The 13,038-nt window shown below is 29.2% G+C and overlaps 1 protein-coding gene across 1 annotated transcript; it reads left to right on the top strand.

Annotated features, from left to right (window-relative positions):
* The first annotated feature begins 5,941 nt into the window (after positions 1–5,941).
* LOC108461949 (1-acyl-sn-glycerol-3-phosphate acyltransferase 2-like) lies at positions 5,942–12,890 on the top strand. Its single transcript, XM_017761950.2, has 11 exons — positions 5,942–6,419; positions 7,009–7,131; positions 7,859–7,898; positions 8,166–8,239; positions 8,371–8,430; positions 10,461–10,538; positions 10,718–10,876; positions 11,315–11,440; positions 11,894–11,986; positions 12,221–12,307; positions 12,430–12,890. The coding sequence occupies exons 1-11, from the start codon at positions 6,339–6,341 to the stop codon at positions 12,652–12,654; spliced, it is 1,146 nt and encodes a 381-aa protein (XP_017617439.1). The 5' UTR covers positions 5,942–6,338; the 3' UTR covers positions 12,655–12,890.
* Positions 12,891–13,038: the final 148 nt, after the last annotated feature.

Raw genomic sequence — 13,038 nt, 5'->3', positions numbered from 1 at the left:
ATTGAAGTGATTAAATATTATGAATTAAATTACTTTATTACTAACTTATAAACTAAAACATGTGTAAAAGAAAATTACTATTATAGGTATGGGATTTAAAACTTATCAATAGAAAATGGTTATATTTTCTTTTTGAAACACTCCTCATTTGGGCTCTCCACATAGTTGAGAGCATCGAGGTGTTAATACAAAGAGCATTAACGTATTAAGAAATAGAGAGCGCACTAAAAATCGTTAATGACATACCACTAATATTCTAATAATTATAATTCTATCTACTTGAGTATTGAAGTTGAATTTTGTACAATTACTTGCATTATGTATATATTTTGAAAAAGGCTCCACATTTTCATCTTTTCAAATTTAGTCCCTAACTTATAAATTACATGTATAATATCTATTTCATTCATACTTCTTTTTTCTCAACATCGTTATTTAACATTCAACTAAATATACCATTTCATATTCTTCATCTATATTCTTCTTTTAACATATTTCATAATTTCACCATTTAGTTCTTTATTTAATACATATATATTTTACATTTTTATCCTAAGTAACTTCTATAAACATTTGAAGAAAATAATTTAAACCCTTGTAGTACTTATAATAAAATAGTTGAGATGATGTATTTTCTTCTTCCTTCAATCCTTGGCCTTCTCCTTTTCTTTTCCTTCAATTTGATCCTCTCCCTACTTTTCTTTTACTTAAATACTTGAGATTACAACTAAACCCTAACTTTCTCTCTCCTACTCCTCTATCGAAGCTCTCCTCACAAAACTAAGATACCTATTAGCTTTATCTAGTGTTTTTACTAAAGAAATATCAAAGAAATACAATGGTTTGAACTTGGTTTGATCAACGATGGTGGAAGAACTTGTTTGGAATAACAAAAAAAAGTTTGATGGAGGCTTGGGGGTGGATGAAGGTTTGACAATGTGAAGAGATGAAAACTTTCATCTGTTCTTCACTCTTCTACACAATTCCATGAAAAAAAATCTCATTATTTTTACCTAAAAATGGTCAAATTGCTAAATAACCCTTTTACCTTACATCTTTACACTACAACCCCTAATCATTATGTGCTAATTATTATTTTATCCCTCATCATCTTTAATAATCCCATAGGTGACTCATATTTTTACTAAGTAAATTTCCTATTAATCCTTCCTTGTTTTTGTCATCTTTTCTATATATTCACATAACTTCATAATTTCCTACTTCTGCCACAATAATTTCTATACTCTTACAATTTAGTCAATGCTTCTATTTAAATATTTCTTATCTAAAGAGTAATTTTTAATTTCCTATTGGCTCTTATTACTTTCTAATTTAATAATCAAAATTCCCATTTAGCCTATTTCAAAAATTCTCCACTAAATCCTAACTCGATTCCTCCCTATACCCGACTTCAAGGCATAACACAGATGTTACATTAATTTGAGTTGGTATATAATTAATTGATATTAATATAAAATAACATCTATTAATAATAATTAATTAAATATTACTTCTTGTTCAAATCAATTATATAATTCAAATGAATAAAAACTCAATTATATAAAAACATAAAATAAATATATTATTAATAAAATTTTATCTATTATTAAAAATTAATTAACATTACTTATTCTTAATAATTTTAACCAGATTTTTATAACAAAAAATCAAAAAAATAATATTGATAAAATTTTACCTATTATTAATAATTTAATTAATATTATTTATTCTTAATAGATTGAACTCAAATTATATAATTCAAAGGAATAAAATTTTATTATAAAAATTAAATATTAATTTAATAATATATTGAATAATAAATTATATTTTTATCGGTTTAAAAATTTATTCAAACTCGTGCTTTTATTTATATTATATATATTTTTATAGTAAAATTTTAAAACTTCCATATCGATCTATCTGTAATATTACTACTAAAATTTTGGTATTATACTAAAAAAGAATTGTACAGCTCAAATCCAAAATAAATGGAATATTAATTAAGGAAAAACATAAAATTAAGCTCCAATGCATGTATACGAATCAATTGTTATTTCTAATAAATACATCGATTTACATGTATTAATTTTAGTGAATTACAAAAGAAAGATAAAATTTACGATTAGTATTTTAATAAATTATAAAAGAAAGATAAAATCGATCAATATTACGATTAGTGTGACCTAAACCCGAATCATGTTTAAAACGAGTTGAGATTTGAGGTTTACAACCTAAAAAAAAAAAAAAGAGGGACAGCATTAGAGGTGTGCATGGGCCGGGCTATCCAGTCCGGCCTGAAGGCCCACCCGAAAAATAAGAGAGTTTGAGTAAAAATATAGGCTTGAAATATAGGTTTGGGCACAAAAACGAGGCCCGTTTAGAAAATGGGTCAGGCTTGGGTAAAATTTTTTTGGCCCGGGCCCAGCCCGGCCTGACCCGAATTATATAAAAAATATATATTTTTTTATTTTTAATTATATTTATATTTTAATTTTAATTTTAATATAATTAATTTTTATTATATTTTTGTGTATTGTTTTAAGAATTGTTTTAATATATTTTTTATTTGTTTCTTGTTTTAATATTTATTTTAAATGTATTTGATTATTTAATATATTTTAAAATTTTTTATTAGTCTGGGCAAATTTTTAGGCCTGGCCATGCACACCTCTAGACAGCATACAACAAAATGAAAAGGGAAGGTAATTCAACCACCTATATAGAGGTCAACTTGTACCATGAGCCAGGAGTTGGCATCCACAAATTCGCTTTTGCCCCCAACTACTGTTCAAATCTCCCTCACCACATTCAACCTTCTCTTCTTCAAACTTCCAGAGTGGTATTCCAAAGACCAAACGAAGAGAAAGCAGATGCTGCAACTCTTTTTCACGGTAGCTTTCTCGGCGGTGCCATTAACCCTTTATGTACCGCCGATTCGAAGTCTAAGTCTATTCGTAGAGACAATCGAAGATATGCTACGACAGACTACCTTGTATACGCTTAGGGTTTATCCTCGTATTCGCCTTGGGTTCTCTCGGATCTTCCACTCCATTTTTCGCTTGTCTAGGTAGATTCCTTTTTTTCTTTTCTTTTCTTTTTTTTTTTTAGTTTTGTTTTCTTGCTGTGAAATTTGGATGTTTTTGGAGATGATACGGTCTGGTATACAAACCTACGATTGTTGTTTGCCATTTATGAAATTGGGGTTCTTTAAAAGAACCCCAACTTTTCTGATTAACTTGTTGTCTTTGTTTAAGCTTATTGTTGATGAATGAAACAAATTTTCTTCTGTTGGGTAAATTTGATTATTATTATTATTATTATTAGCAATGTTCATCTTATCATCGATTGCTTCCTTATCTTTTATAGAAAGAAAAAAAAATCCAAATAATTTGATTATTTGTTTGTGGTTGGGGAAAAAAATTATGCTATTGGTTGGCCATTGCTGTTTAGACTAAAGATTCCTTCTCTTTTTGGCCCTTTTGGATTTGATTTTCTCCATTGGATTCTGGTTTTTGGGCATGATAAAAAGTAATTTTTTATATTTAATCTGATTTGATTTGGGTATTCTGGTTTGTGGACACGTTGGTGTATGTAAAAGTCAGGGTTCTTGTACTGACACGTTGGTGTGGGTTATTATTATTATTATTATTATTATTATTATTATAAAAATAGTTAAATTTTAGTTTTATCCTCTATTATATCTAAATTTAAATTTTATAATTAATATTTAAAATAATTTTATTTCTAGGTTTTATAATATTATTGATTAGTTAAAATAATTAATATAGTAAAATACTGTTAAAAAATTAATGGTGATGATGTTGAATATTTTTAATAAGATGTAATTTATTACTTAAATAATTTAATAAGATAATTATATGTGAAAATAATAAAATAAATAAATCATACATGAAATTCAAAAGATAACTTTTAATTTAAATAAAAAAATAATTATCTAAAAATGTTTCAAAACAAATGTTGATTGCCAAGAAAGGTTCAAAAATATAATTAATGTTATTTTAACAAAACATGTAAATGTTAGTGACCAAATTTTTCATTAATTTTTTTATTATTACTTGATTACTAGGTGAATCTTTTAATTTTAAAATATCTCAGTAGTGAATTCAATAGAAAATTTTTAACAGTAGTAACAATTGACTTGCATTTTAAATAAAAAATAGAGGACTAAAATCTTGAAAATAAAAGTAAAAGGGACTAAATTTTGAATGTAAGAAACGTATAGGAACTCAAAACATGTTTTAACTTTCAAAATTTTACTCTATAATTTGACCCGAACAAATAATCAACCTAACGCATCAATTATAAATTGTCACATGTCAAAAGGTTAAATTATGATTGGTGTTATAATTAAAAAAATCTTTAAAATAAAAAAAATTAATTAACAAATGGTAAAATTTCTAAAAAGTTGGAACTTTGATTTAGTTAGATTCAATGCGAAATGTTATTGGATTGATTTGTTTTATGGAAACATTTTAAAATATAATTTTCAATGGAACCTCTTTGTTGTAGTTTTACTGCTGGCTATTGCGATTCAAGACTCTTTAAATTTTTTTATCATTACGATATTGGAGAAGAAGAAAGAGATGAGAGAGTTTGAACCACTACTTCTATTTGATAAATAAATTATACGATCTCTTTTCCACTCCTTCGATATTATAATAATAACAAAATCCAGAGCCCTCAATGTTAATTGCGGGTAATAAATTTGTATATGCCTACTACAACGGAAGATTAGACAAGTTTTTGCAACCATATTATCCTCTTCTCAAATATGGATTAATGATGAAATAGTTGCTATGATATCCTCCTAAAATATAATTTGAATTTTAAATTAGTAATGATAAAATTATATTTTAATCTTTTAAAAATATAAAAATTAATTTAATTTTTTAAAATTATAAATATATAAATTATTAAAATAATAAAATTATATTTTTATTATCGTAAAAATATACAATTTAATTTTGATTCCAAAAGATTTTCAAACTTTGATCACTGATCACAAGACTGCCACAAAAATGTCATAATTTTATTTCAATGGATGCTTGCAACCTGCATTGATCTCGAAATATTAGAATGAAATAAATTACTTTCTTAGGTGAGATAAACATGTCCATTGAAAGAAACTCTAAAACCCAACAACTAAATATTAAAAGTAGAAATAAATATCTTTCCAAATATTAAAAATATTTTTATTATTATAAAATTGGAATTACAATTTTTTTTATAAAAGATAGAACGAATTTGTAAGGCATTAAATTAAAATGAAAAATACGTAATTTTAAATTTAGTATAAAATTTAATTTTTATATAATATTTATAACTACTCATAATCCCTCCAAATCTTATATAGGAGGATAAACACGTTTCAGTGTGCTTGAATCTACAATCTTCTATATTAGTAACAATATCGATGCCAAATAAACTAATATTCAATCAGCTCAATATATAATTGAATGACTAAATTAATACTCTCTCTCACGCACAGCGGGGTGCAAATCTAAACCCATCGAGGTTGGGGACACACCATCACGACGTAAGCAACGCGAAATATTTGGACTGGTCGAGCCTTTTAGGCCTTAAATTAAAACCATATCATTTGGTATTTATATTTGGCTTTAACGTTTAATTTAGTACTTAAATTAAAAACATCATTTGGTTCGATAAATATTTGACATCTATGCTCTAGTAAAAAAACCATAGGTACTTAATTGAGAGAAAAAAAATTCAGGTATTAAATTAAACATTAAAATCAAACTTAAGTACTTGTATGGGACTAAGAAAAACTCAAGGTATCAATTTAGAAAAAAAAAAACTCAGGTCGAAACTTGATACAAAGTTGAGAAAAAAAAATGGAAGTAACAAATTAACTATTAAAAAAATATAGGTACCTAATAATTAATGTGGAAATGATTACGGGGTGGGTGAATTGATGGGTCCCCAATTTACCTGTCATTTTGTTTTTCCTTGAAACGAGAAAACTGCCTTGAATTGAAAGTTTATTTTTTGTGTGTGTGCGTGTGTGTGTTCATCGGTTTCTCCTCCCTTCTTTTTCTATTTATATAAGATTTTCCAATCTCTTTATTCACTCAGTTTCACAACAGTCACTGTTCTTTCAAAAATATTTTCTTTTGTATGAACAATCTTTCTTGAATGAATTCAATTCTCCCATACTGAAGAAAGGAGTAATAATCTTCTTTTATCAACCAATAAATCTTAAATATAATTCTTGTTATCAACCCAAATCTAAAATCTTACTACAAAGTACAAACCCACCCTTTTGCCACGAATCTCTAGAGCTCAAGTAGTTGTGGTCCATGGCGATTGCAGCAGCAACCGTCATCGTCCCATTGGGCATTCTTTTCTTCATCTCTGGCCTTGTTGTCAATCTCATTCAGGTTCCTTTTTGGGTTTTATTTTTTATTTTGATATATTCAATGACGGATTTGCTTCATCTTTTGATTTGATTGAGTTTTTTTTTTTTTGGTAATTATTGCTTTCTGGTTTTATATTATTCTTCTTTGTTGAATGTTGCTTCTGCATTTTTTTTATTTCTTTTTGTTTTCAAATTTGTTGTCGTTGCATTGAAAGGAAAATGCCGGTAAATGGGATTTTTTTTTAATTTCATCTTTTGAGCTGAATTATTAATGAGTTTGCATAAGTACATTTGGGCTTTGAATCTACTTCACTTCTGAGATAATAAAATTTAGGAGCAAATGAAAATTACATTGGGATATTTGATTTAAGCTTGTCCAAGCTGCTTCTTGTGTTGCCTTGTTTGCTGACTTCTTTTATCACCATACCAACTTAATGCTAAAAATGGGACTTAGAATCCATTTCTGTTGCCTTTGTTTTTGTAGTAATCAAAATTTACTGTGTTAGATAAGTTGATCCAGTTTGTTTCATTGGCTGATGTGTAATTTTGTTTTTTTGAATATCATGGTCAATGACCATTTTCAATGTTATACCTTCTGGTGTTTTTTCTAGGCGGTATGCTTTGTTCTCATTCGGCCTCTGTCCAAGAAGACGTATAGAAAGATCAATCGTGTTGTGGCAGAGTTGTTGTGGCTTCAACTTGTATGGCTTGTTGATTGGTGGGCAGGAGTTAAGGTGCTAATAAGCTCCTTTATTGCATTGTTTAAGATAATATGGTTTTAATCACTGAAGATTACTTTTTGGGTGCATTTTTGAAGATAGTATAGTCAATTGCTGATATCCTTTCTGGCGTAGTATAGTTTAATGTTGAAACCTGAGACAACAATTTATGATGATCAAATGCCTAATTGCTTTATATTTCAGTTTCCAACTCGAATAAGGTAGGTCTTAAAAATGATCTTTACATTGTAAGTGCCATAATATAGAATCAGTAAAAGGTTTTCATTGCGTCCTTTGGAATTTCGAGTGTGGTTGTGGTACTTTCAGTCAATGATTGTGATTGAAATTTTCGCAATCTCAAATTGATATCAGATTACTTAGTACTTACACAAAGATATTAGAAAATTGTATCGTTGTGTGGTGCAAAATTTACTTTCCTCCAAGGACCTGCTAATTCCATTAAATAGGTACGCATTAGTTAGGTGAAGTCTGTTTGCCAACTCTTATTTCTGGTTTCATAAGCTTAAAGACTGTTGCATTGTCAATCCTTCTAGATATTAGGTAAATATGAGTTGAACTAGCTTGTGAAGTTTCCTATTTTCTTTAAGGGCTTCTTATGAAAAAGTTGTTAACTATTGAACCAACTTCTGTTAATGTGGGAAAATAACTCGTACCATCAATGTCACCTCGCTAGTGGTCTCCTGGAGATTAACTTTCAATCTTTGATACATTTTATTTGCAGATTAATGTTTTTGCAGATAATGAAAGCTTCAATTTAATGGGTAACGTCAATCTCCTCTACTAAGAAACTTAGGGCTTGGTCTTTAGGCCCTGCTTGGTATGAAGAATGAAAAATTTATTAATCTAATGGTTAAGCTACAAAGTACGAAAGTAGTTATGAATCTTAACCATTTGATTAATAAATTTTCCAGCCTCACTCCTTTCCATCCTTTGTATCAAGCAAATACTTAAGAGTTACATGTATAATGGTTATTGTTCTATCCTAGATCTTTTGAGTTTTTGTCATCTGATATGGTAAATTTTTCCAGGTAAGGAACACGCCCTTCTCTTACCCAATCACAGAAGTGATATTGATTGGTTAGTTGGATGGGTTCTGGCTCAGGTCTGTAGTTGAAATGTGCATTCTAAAAAATATTTGCAGTGCTTCTAAATTTTCTATTTGACATTTTAACCTCTTTTTTCCTATTAAATTACTATCTGCGGCTAAGATTCAATTAAATTTGCTTCTGGCAGCGATCAGGTTGTCTTGGCAGTTCAATAGCTGTGATGAAGAAATCATCAAAATTCCTTCCGGTATGTGTTGGTGTGATTCCTTTGAAGTTTTAACTTTCAATCTTGAGATTGTGTTTGCTACGAGTTCTTTTAGTCTCAAAATTCGTAGTTTGTCTTCAACCATGAATGGCGATAGCTAATGACAGTTCTATGTACATGGCATTTTCATTACACAGTTGTCTATGCTCTAGAACACATGTTAATGTGTAAAGTGTTACATGTGATTAGTGCAATAGGAAATTGATGAGATAAGAGAGAAAATTAAGATTATTAGTGTGAGATTCTAATAAATATTCCTCAACTTCTTTTTTATGCTTTATTAGCTTATGCTATTAAAACTGGAGCAGGATTCTTCACTTGAAAATCTAGTATCCTTTATCATATTTCAAAGTTTGGCTTGCATTTCATGTGTTAAGTGAGTTTGCCTGGAGTAGGGAGAGAAATTATACACTTCCATTCCTCTTAGAAGTAGCTATTTATATAAGTTATCATAGTTTACAGAAGGAAATAAACCAAAAAATAATAACCTATTAAATCCATAATAATATGTTCCCTAAGATTATGCATTATTGATTAGTAATATTACGTTATACGACTGTGTAACACTTCTCAAATTGGAGCATAGATGTTAATCATGCCTAGCTTGTTACAAAGATAATCGATTGAGTCCAATTAAAGCCTTGTGAAGATGTCACCTAGTTGATTACTTGTCTTCACATGTCCGGTAGAGATTAACATCACACCTATCGGGATGACTCAAGGTCTCCTGAATTGTCTTAAGAATAGAAACTATCTAGAAATGCAATTAAAGAGTAGGGTGTGTTTGTTGTGGAAATAACAAATGCTTTTGCAGTCATTGTGGATATCATGCGTAACTTAGGGTGTACTTGTTTTGCGAAAAATGATTTTTGGAAAATGTTTTACACATTTTTTTGTATTGGTTTCACAAAAAAATAACTTAGTAAATGGAAAATGAATTGAAGGCCAAAGGAAATCAGACATGTTTTCTTGAAATTATCTTTCCCTTCTTAAAAGAAAAAAGAGCTCCTTGTAAGTAACATAATTTTTAAATAAAATTAACTTGAATAAAGTCAATTATTATATATTAAAAATAAATTTTAATTTTTTAAATATTTTCAAAAGGTTAAATTATTGATTTCAGAAACTATAATTTTAATGATATTAAACATGCATATTTATATTTTAATAATATATAATTAATATTCTTAAATTAATAATAAATTATTAATATAATTAATACTATTTACTATTTTAATAACAGTATTATTTAATATTACAGTGTTATTAATAATAAATTTTAACTTTACTAATCATTTTAAATTTTAAATAGTACTCTTAATATTTTATTTAAAAACATTTTACTTTAATATATTAATACTAAATATGTAAATTATAGTTTATAGATATTTTAATAAGAAATTTTTATAATATAAAATATTAATATTTAATATTACAAAATATTAATATGATTAATGTAATATTATTATTCATTTTGTACTTTAAATAGTATTATTTCAGGTACTTAATATTAATTTAATACTTTGAAATTTGAATATTATTATTAAAATATTACATTTTGAAATATTAATACTAAAATTAATAGTTTAATAAAAATATTTAATAATAATTATATTAACATGAAAAATATTATTATAATATTTAAAATTAACATTATTAATTTATAATAGTGAATAATATTATTTTATGTAATTAATATGATATTTTACTGAATTTTATTTTTAAAATTAGAGATGAATAAAATTTGATTAGACTAGAAAAAATTGATTTTTTTTTTCAAATTTTGAGATAATCGAATTGAGTTATTCGGTCTTTTTGGTGATAGGTCACTCAATGAAGTGATTCAAATCTAAGATCTTTTTTTCTGCCTTGCCATCTGTGAATATTACTGTCTTTTGATTTTACTGCATACTAGTGAATCCCGCAGGTTATTTTTAAAGTTTCTCTATAAAGAAACAAGTATGACTTACTTGTGCCTAGTTATGAAGAATAAAAGATGTCTCATTGTACAGGTCATAGGCTGGTCAATGTGGTTTTCTGAGTATCTGTTTTTGGAACGAAGCTGGGCCAAGGATGAAAACACGATAAAGGTAGAAGTTTGCTTTTAGTATTGTAGATGCATATGTATCAAGAATTACATATGCCGCCTCTATATGGTATACAGATATAATGACCATAAATATTTCTGTGTTTACATGAGTGCTTGTGTATGCTTGATTTCAGACTGCATTATTGATATTGTCAAATTCTTGTGGAATCATATTTGCAGGCAGGCCTTCAACGTTTAAGGGACTATCCACAGCCGTTTTGGTTGGCGCTTTTTGTAGAAGGAACTCGCTTTACGCAAGCAAAGCTTGTAGCAGCTCAAGAATATGCGACCTCACAAGGATTGCCAATACCTAGAAACGTTTTGATTCCTCGTACAAAGGTTGGATTCTTGCTGCTTTGGTTTTCTTGAATTTCTTGTCATCTTTTATCTGGGTACCTTGTGTATATATAAATATGTGTAGCACTCTTTTAGTGTTCATAATATTTCAAAGTTAGCATATAGCATTTTGTTAAATTATAGGTAGATTTTGTTGCAAGGTCCACCAAAAACTAAATTTCTGGCCAACTCAAGTTTGCTTCTTTAGCACAGTTGTTCAATAGTTAGCCAGTCTCATCAGTGATACATCTGTGCACCCTCACATATGGACCTGGTCCTAGTTGAGAGTTAATCATGTTGGACGTGGAGTTACTTATTTTGCTTGTAATACTGAACTTCTTTATTGTGTTAATAGCCACTGATCTTATAGGCCATTACTAAATCTAATTCCATATGAAGAACTTATGTCTGAAATATCAATATTACGTTGTCTTGCTTCAGGGTTTTGTTTCAGCTGTAAGTCATATGCGATCATTTGTCCCAGCCATTTATGATATTACAGTGGCTATTCCCAAAAGCTCACCTTCACCTACAATGCTTAGACTTTTCAAGGGGCAATCTTCTGTGGTAAGTCAGAGTTCAACCTGTGTAAAGCAAGTTAGTTATCTGTGCATAATTATGTATCAGTTTTGAATATTTACATTGCTTTCTCTTTGTCTAATATTGATATGTCCTTGGGGAGAATTTGATGTGTCTCCTCAAAGGACTTCACTTTTAAATTCTGCATTATCATGAAGTTCAGGCCAAGTTTAAAGGTATAAAGTGATGTCAAAGATCTCTGATGACAACATGAAGTGAAGGGCCTGCTTCTTAATTTCTTCACTTCTTTTATCTGATCTTTTAGAATCCCAGGAGTGACGGCCAACAAGTTTGTTGGTCTTGCTGAAATAGTATTTGCTTTTCCCCTTTCTTTTCCCTTGGTTGAAACATTTATGTCATTCCGAAACTGTGATCATTAAAACCTACCAGTATCATTGATCTTTCTTTTGGGTTTATGTCATTCCTTTCACTCGTTTACAGGTACATGTACATATCAAACGATGCCTCATGAAGGAACTGCCTGAAATGGATGAGGCTGTTGCACAATGGTGTAAAGATCTGTTTGTGGAGAAGGTGAGTATTACTCATCTAGTGTTGTAGGAAGACGCCGTTCTAGATGGTCTTTCATGCATGTTTGAGATAAACGTATGCTTAAAAATGAATAGAAGAATTACTCTAAGCTTTGACCAGGTTGTGTATCGTTGTGCTTTTATGTCTAACGATTAACCATGTTCGTTCTTGTGCTTGCGATAGTTGATGCGTTAGTTTCCTACTTATTATTTTCTTTCTGTTTGATTTCTCAAATAGGACAAGTTGCTGGACAAACATAGAGCTGAGGACACTTTCAGTGACCAACCATTGCAGGATATTGGTCGGCCAGCTAAGCCTCTTCTGGTGAGTTTCTTTTTGTCTCAAATAAACTAATCTTTGTATTGATTTTCTTCAGTTAGCATGCCATTCTCTAGATATTTCGGTGTTTTTAAGAGTTGTTTCCGGAACTAATATGACTTGGTCAGGTTGTTTGCTCTTGGGCGTGTATTGTGGGTTACGGGGCTCTCAAGTTTCTCCAACGGTCTTCGCTTTTATCCTCATGGAGGGGTATTGCATTGTCAGCATTCATCTTGGCCATCGTCACCTTCCTCATGCAAATATTGATTCTCTTCACTCAGTCCGAGCGTTCAACCCCTGCCAAGGTTGCAGCGGGAAAGCCTAGAATGACAGGGAGAGTTCAGCAGCAATAGATCCGAGCTCCCTCCTCTGAATGGCAGTAACCTTATGTCTGTATCACTTTGATTTGCGTTCGTCTGTTTTCATTTTAGACATGTTTTCAAGCATTTTTTTTTTGGTCATGAGAAGACAAGTTCGTATGCATTATCAATTCTTTGCCTTTTTTTGGTGGTAAATTAGGGTATTTTCTGTAATAGACAGTTAAAATGACTGTAGAAGCAATGTTTACATGAGGATAAAATTAGGGTAATTCGTGTTATGTTAATTCTTTGACATATTCGCACTTTCTTTTTGTGATGGTGATAATTTTGTGTTTTGTTTAAGCCTAACTAAAATTAACATTTGGTATTTGTAATTTGATATTAAGTATTTTTTTTTTCTTGGTCCAATTTAATTTT

Source organism: Gossypium arboreum, chromosome 2, assembly GCF_025698485.1.
Source record: "Gossypium arboreum isolate Shixiya-1 chromosome 2, ASM2569848v2, whole genome shotgun sequence".
Classification (NCBI taxonomy): domain Eukaryota; kingdom Viridiplantae; phylum Streptophyta; class Magnoliopsida; order Malvales; family Malvaceae; genus Gossypium; species Gossypium arboreum.
The sequence above is the reverse complement of the archived record's forward strand: the minus strand, read 5'-3'. Positions and strand labels throughout refer to the sequence as shown.

Coding starts and splice junctions, on each gene's coding strand:
- LOC108461949 (XM_017761950.2), top strand. CDS start 6,339: ATGGCGATTGCAGCAGCAACCGTCATCGTCCCATTGGGCATTCTTTTC. Junction 10,539..10,717: donor AGGATGAAAACACGATAAAG/GTAGAAGTTTGC, acceptor TCATATTTGCAG/GCAGGCCTTCAACGTTTAAG. Junction 11,987..12,220: donor AAGATCTGTTTGTGGAGAAG/GTGAGTATTACT, acceptor TTTCTCAAATAG/GACAAGTTGCTGGACAAACA.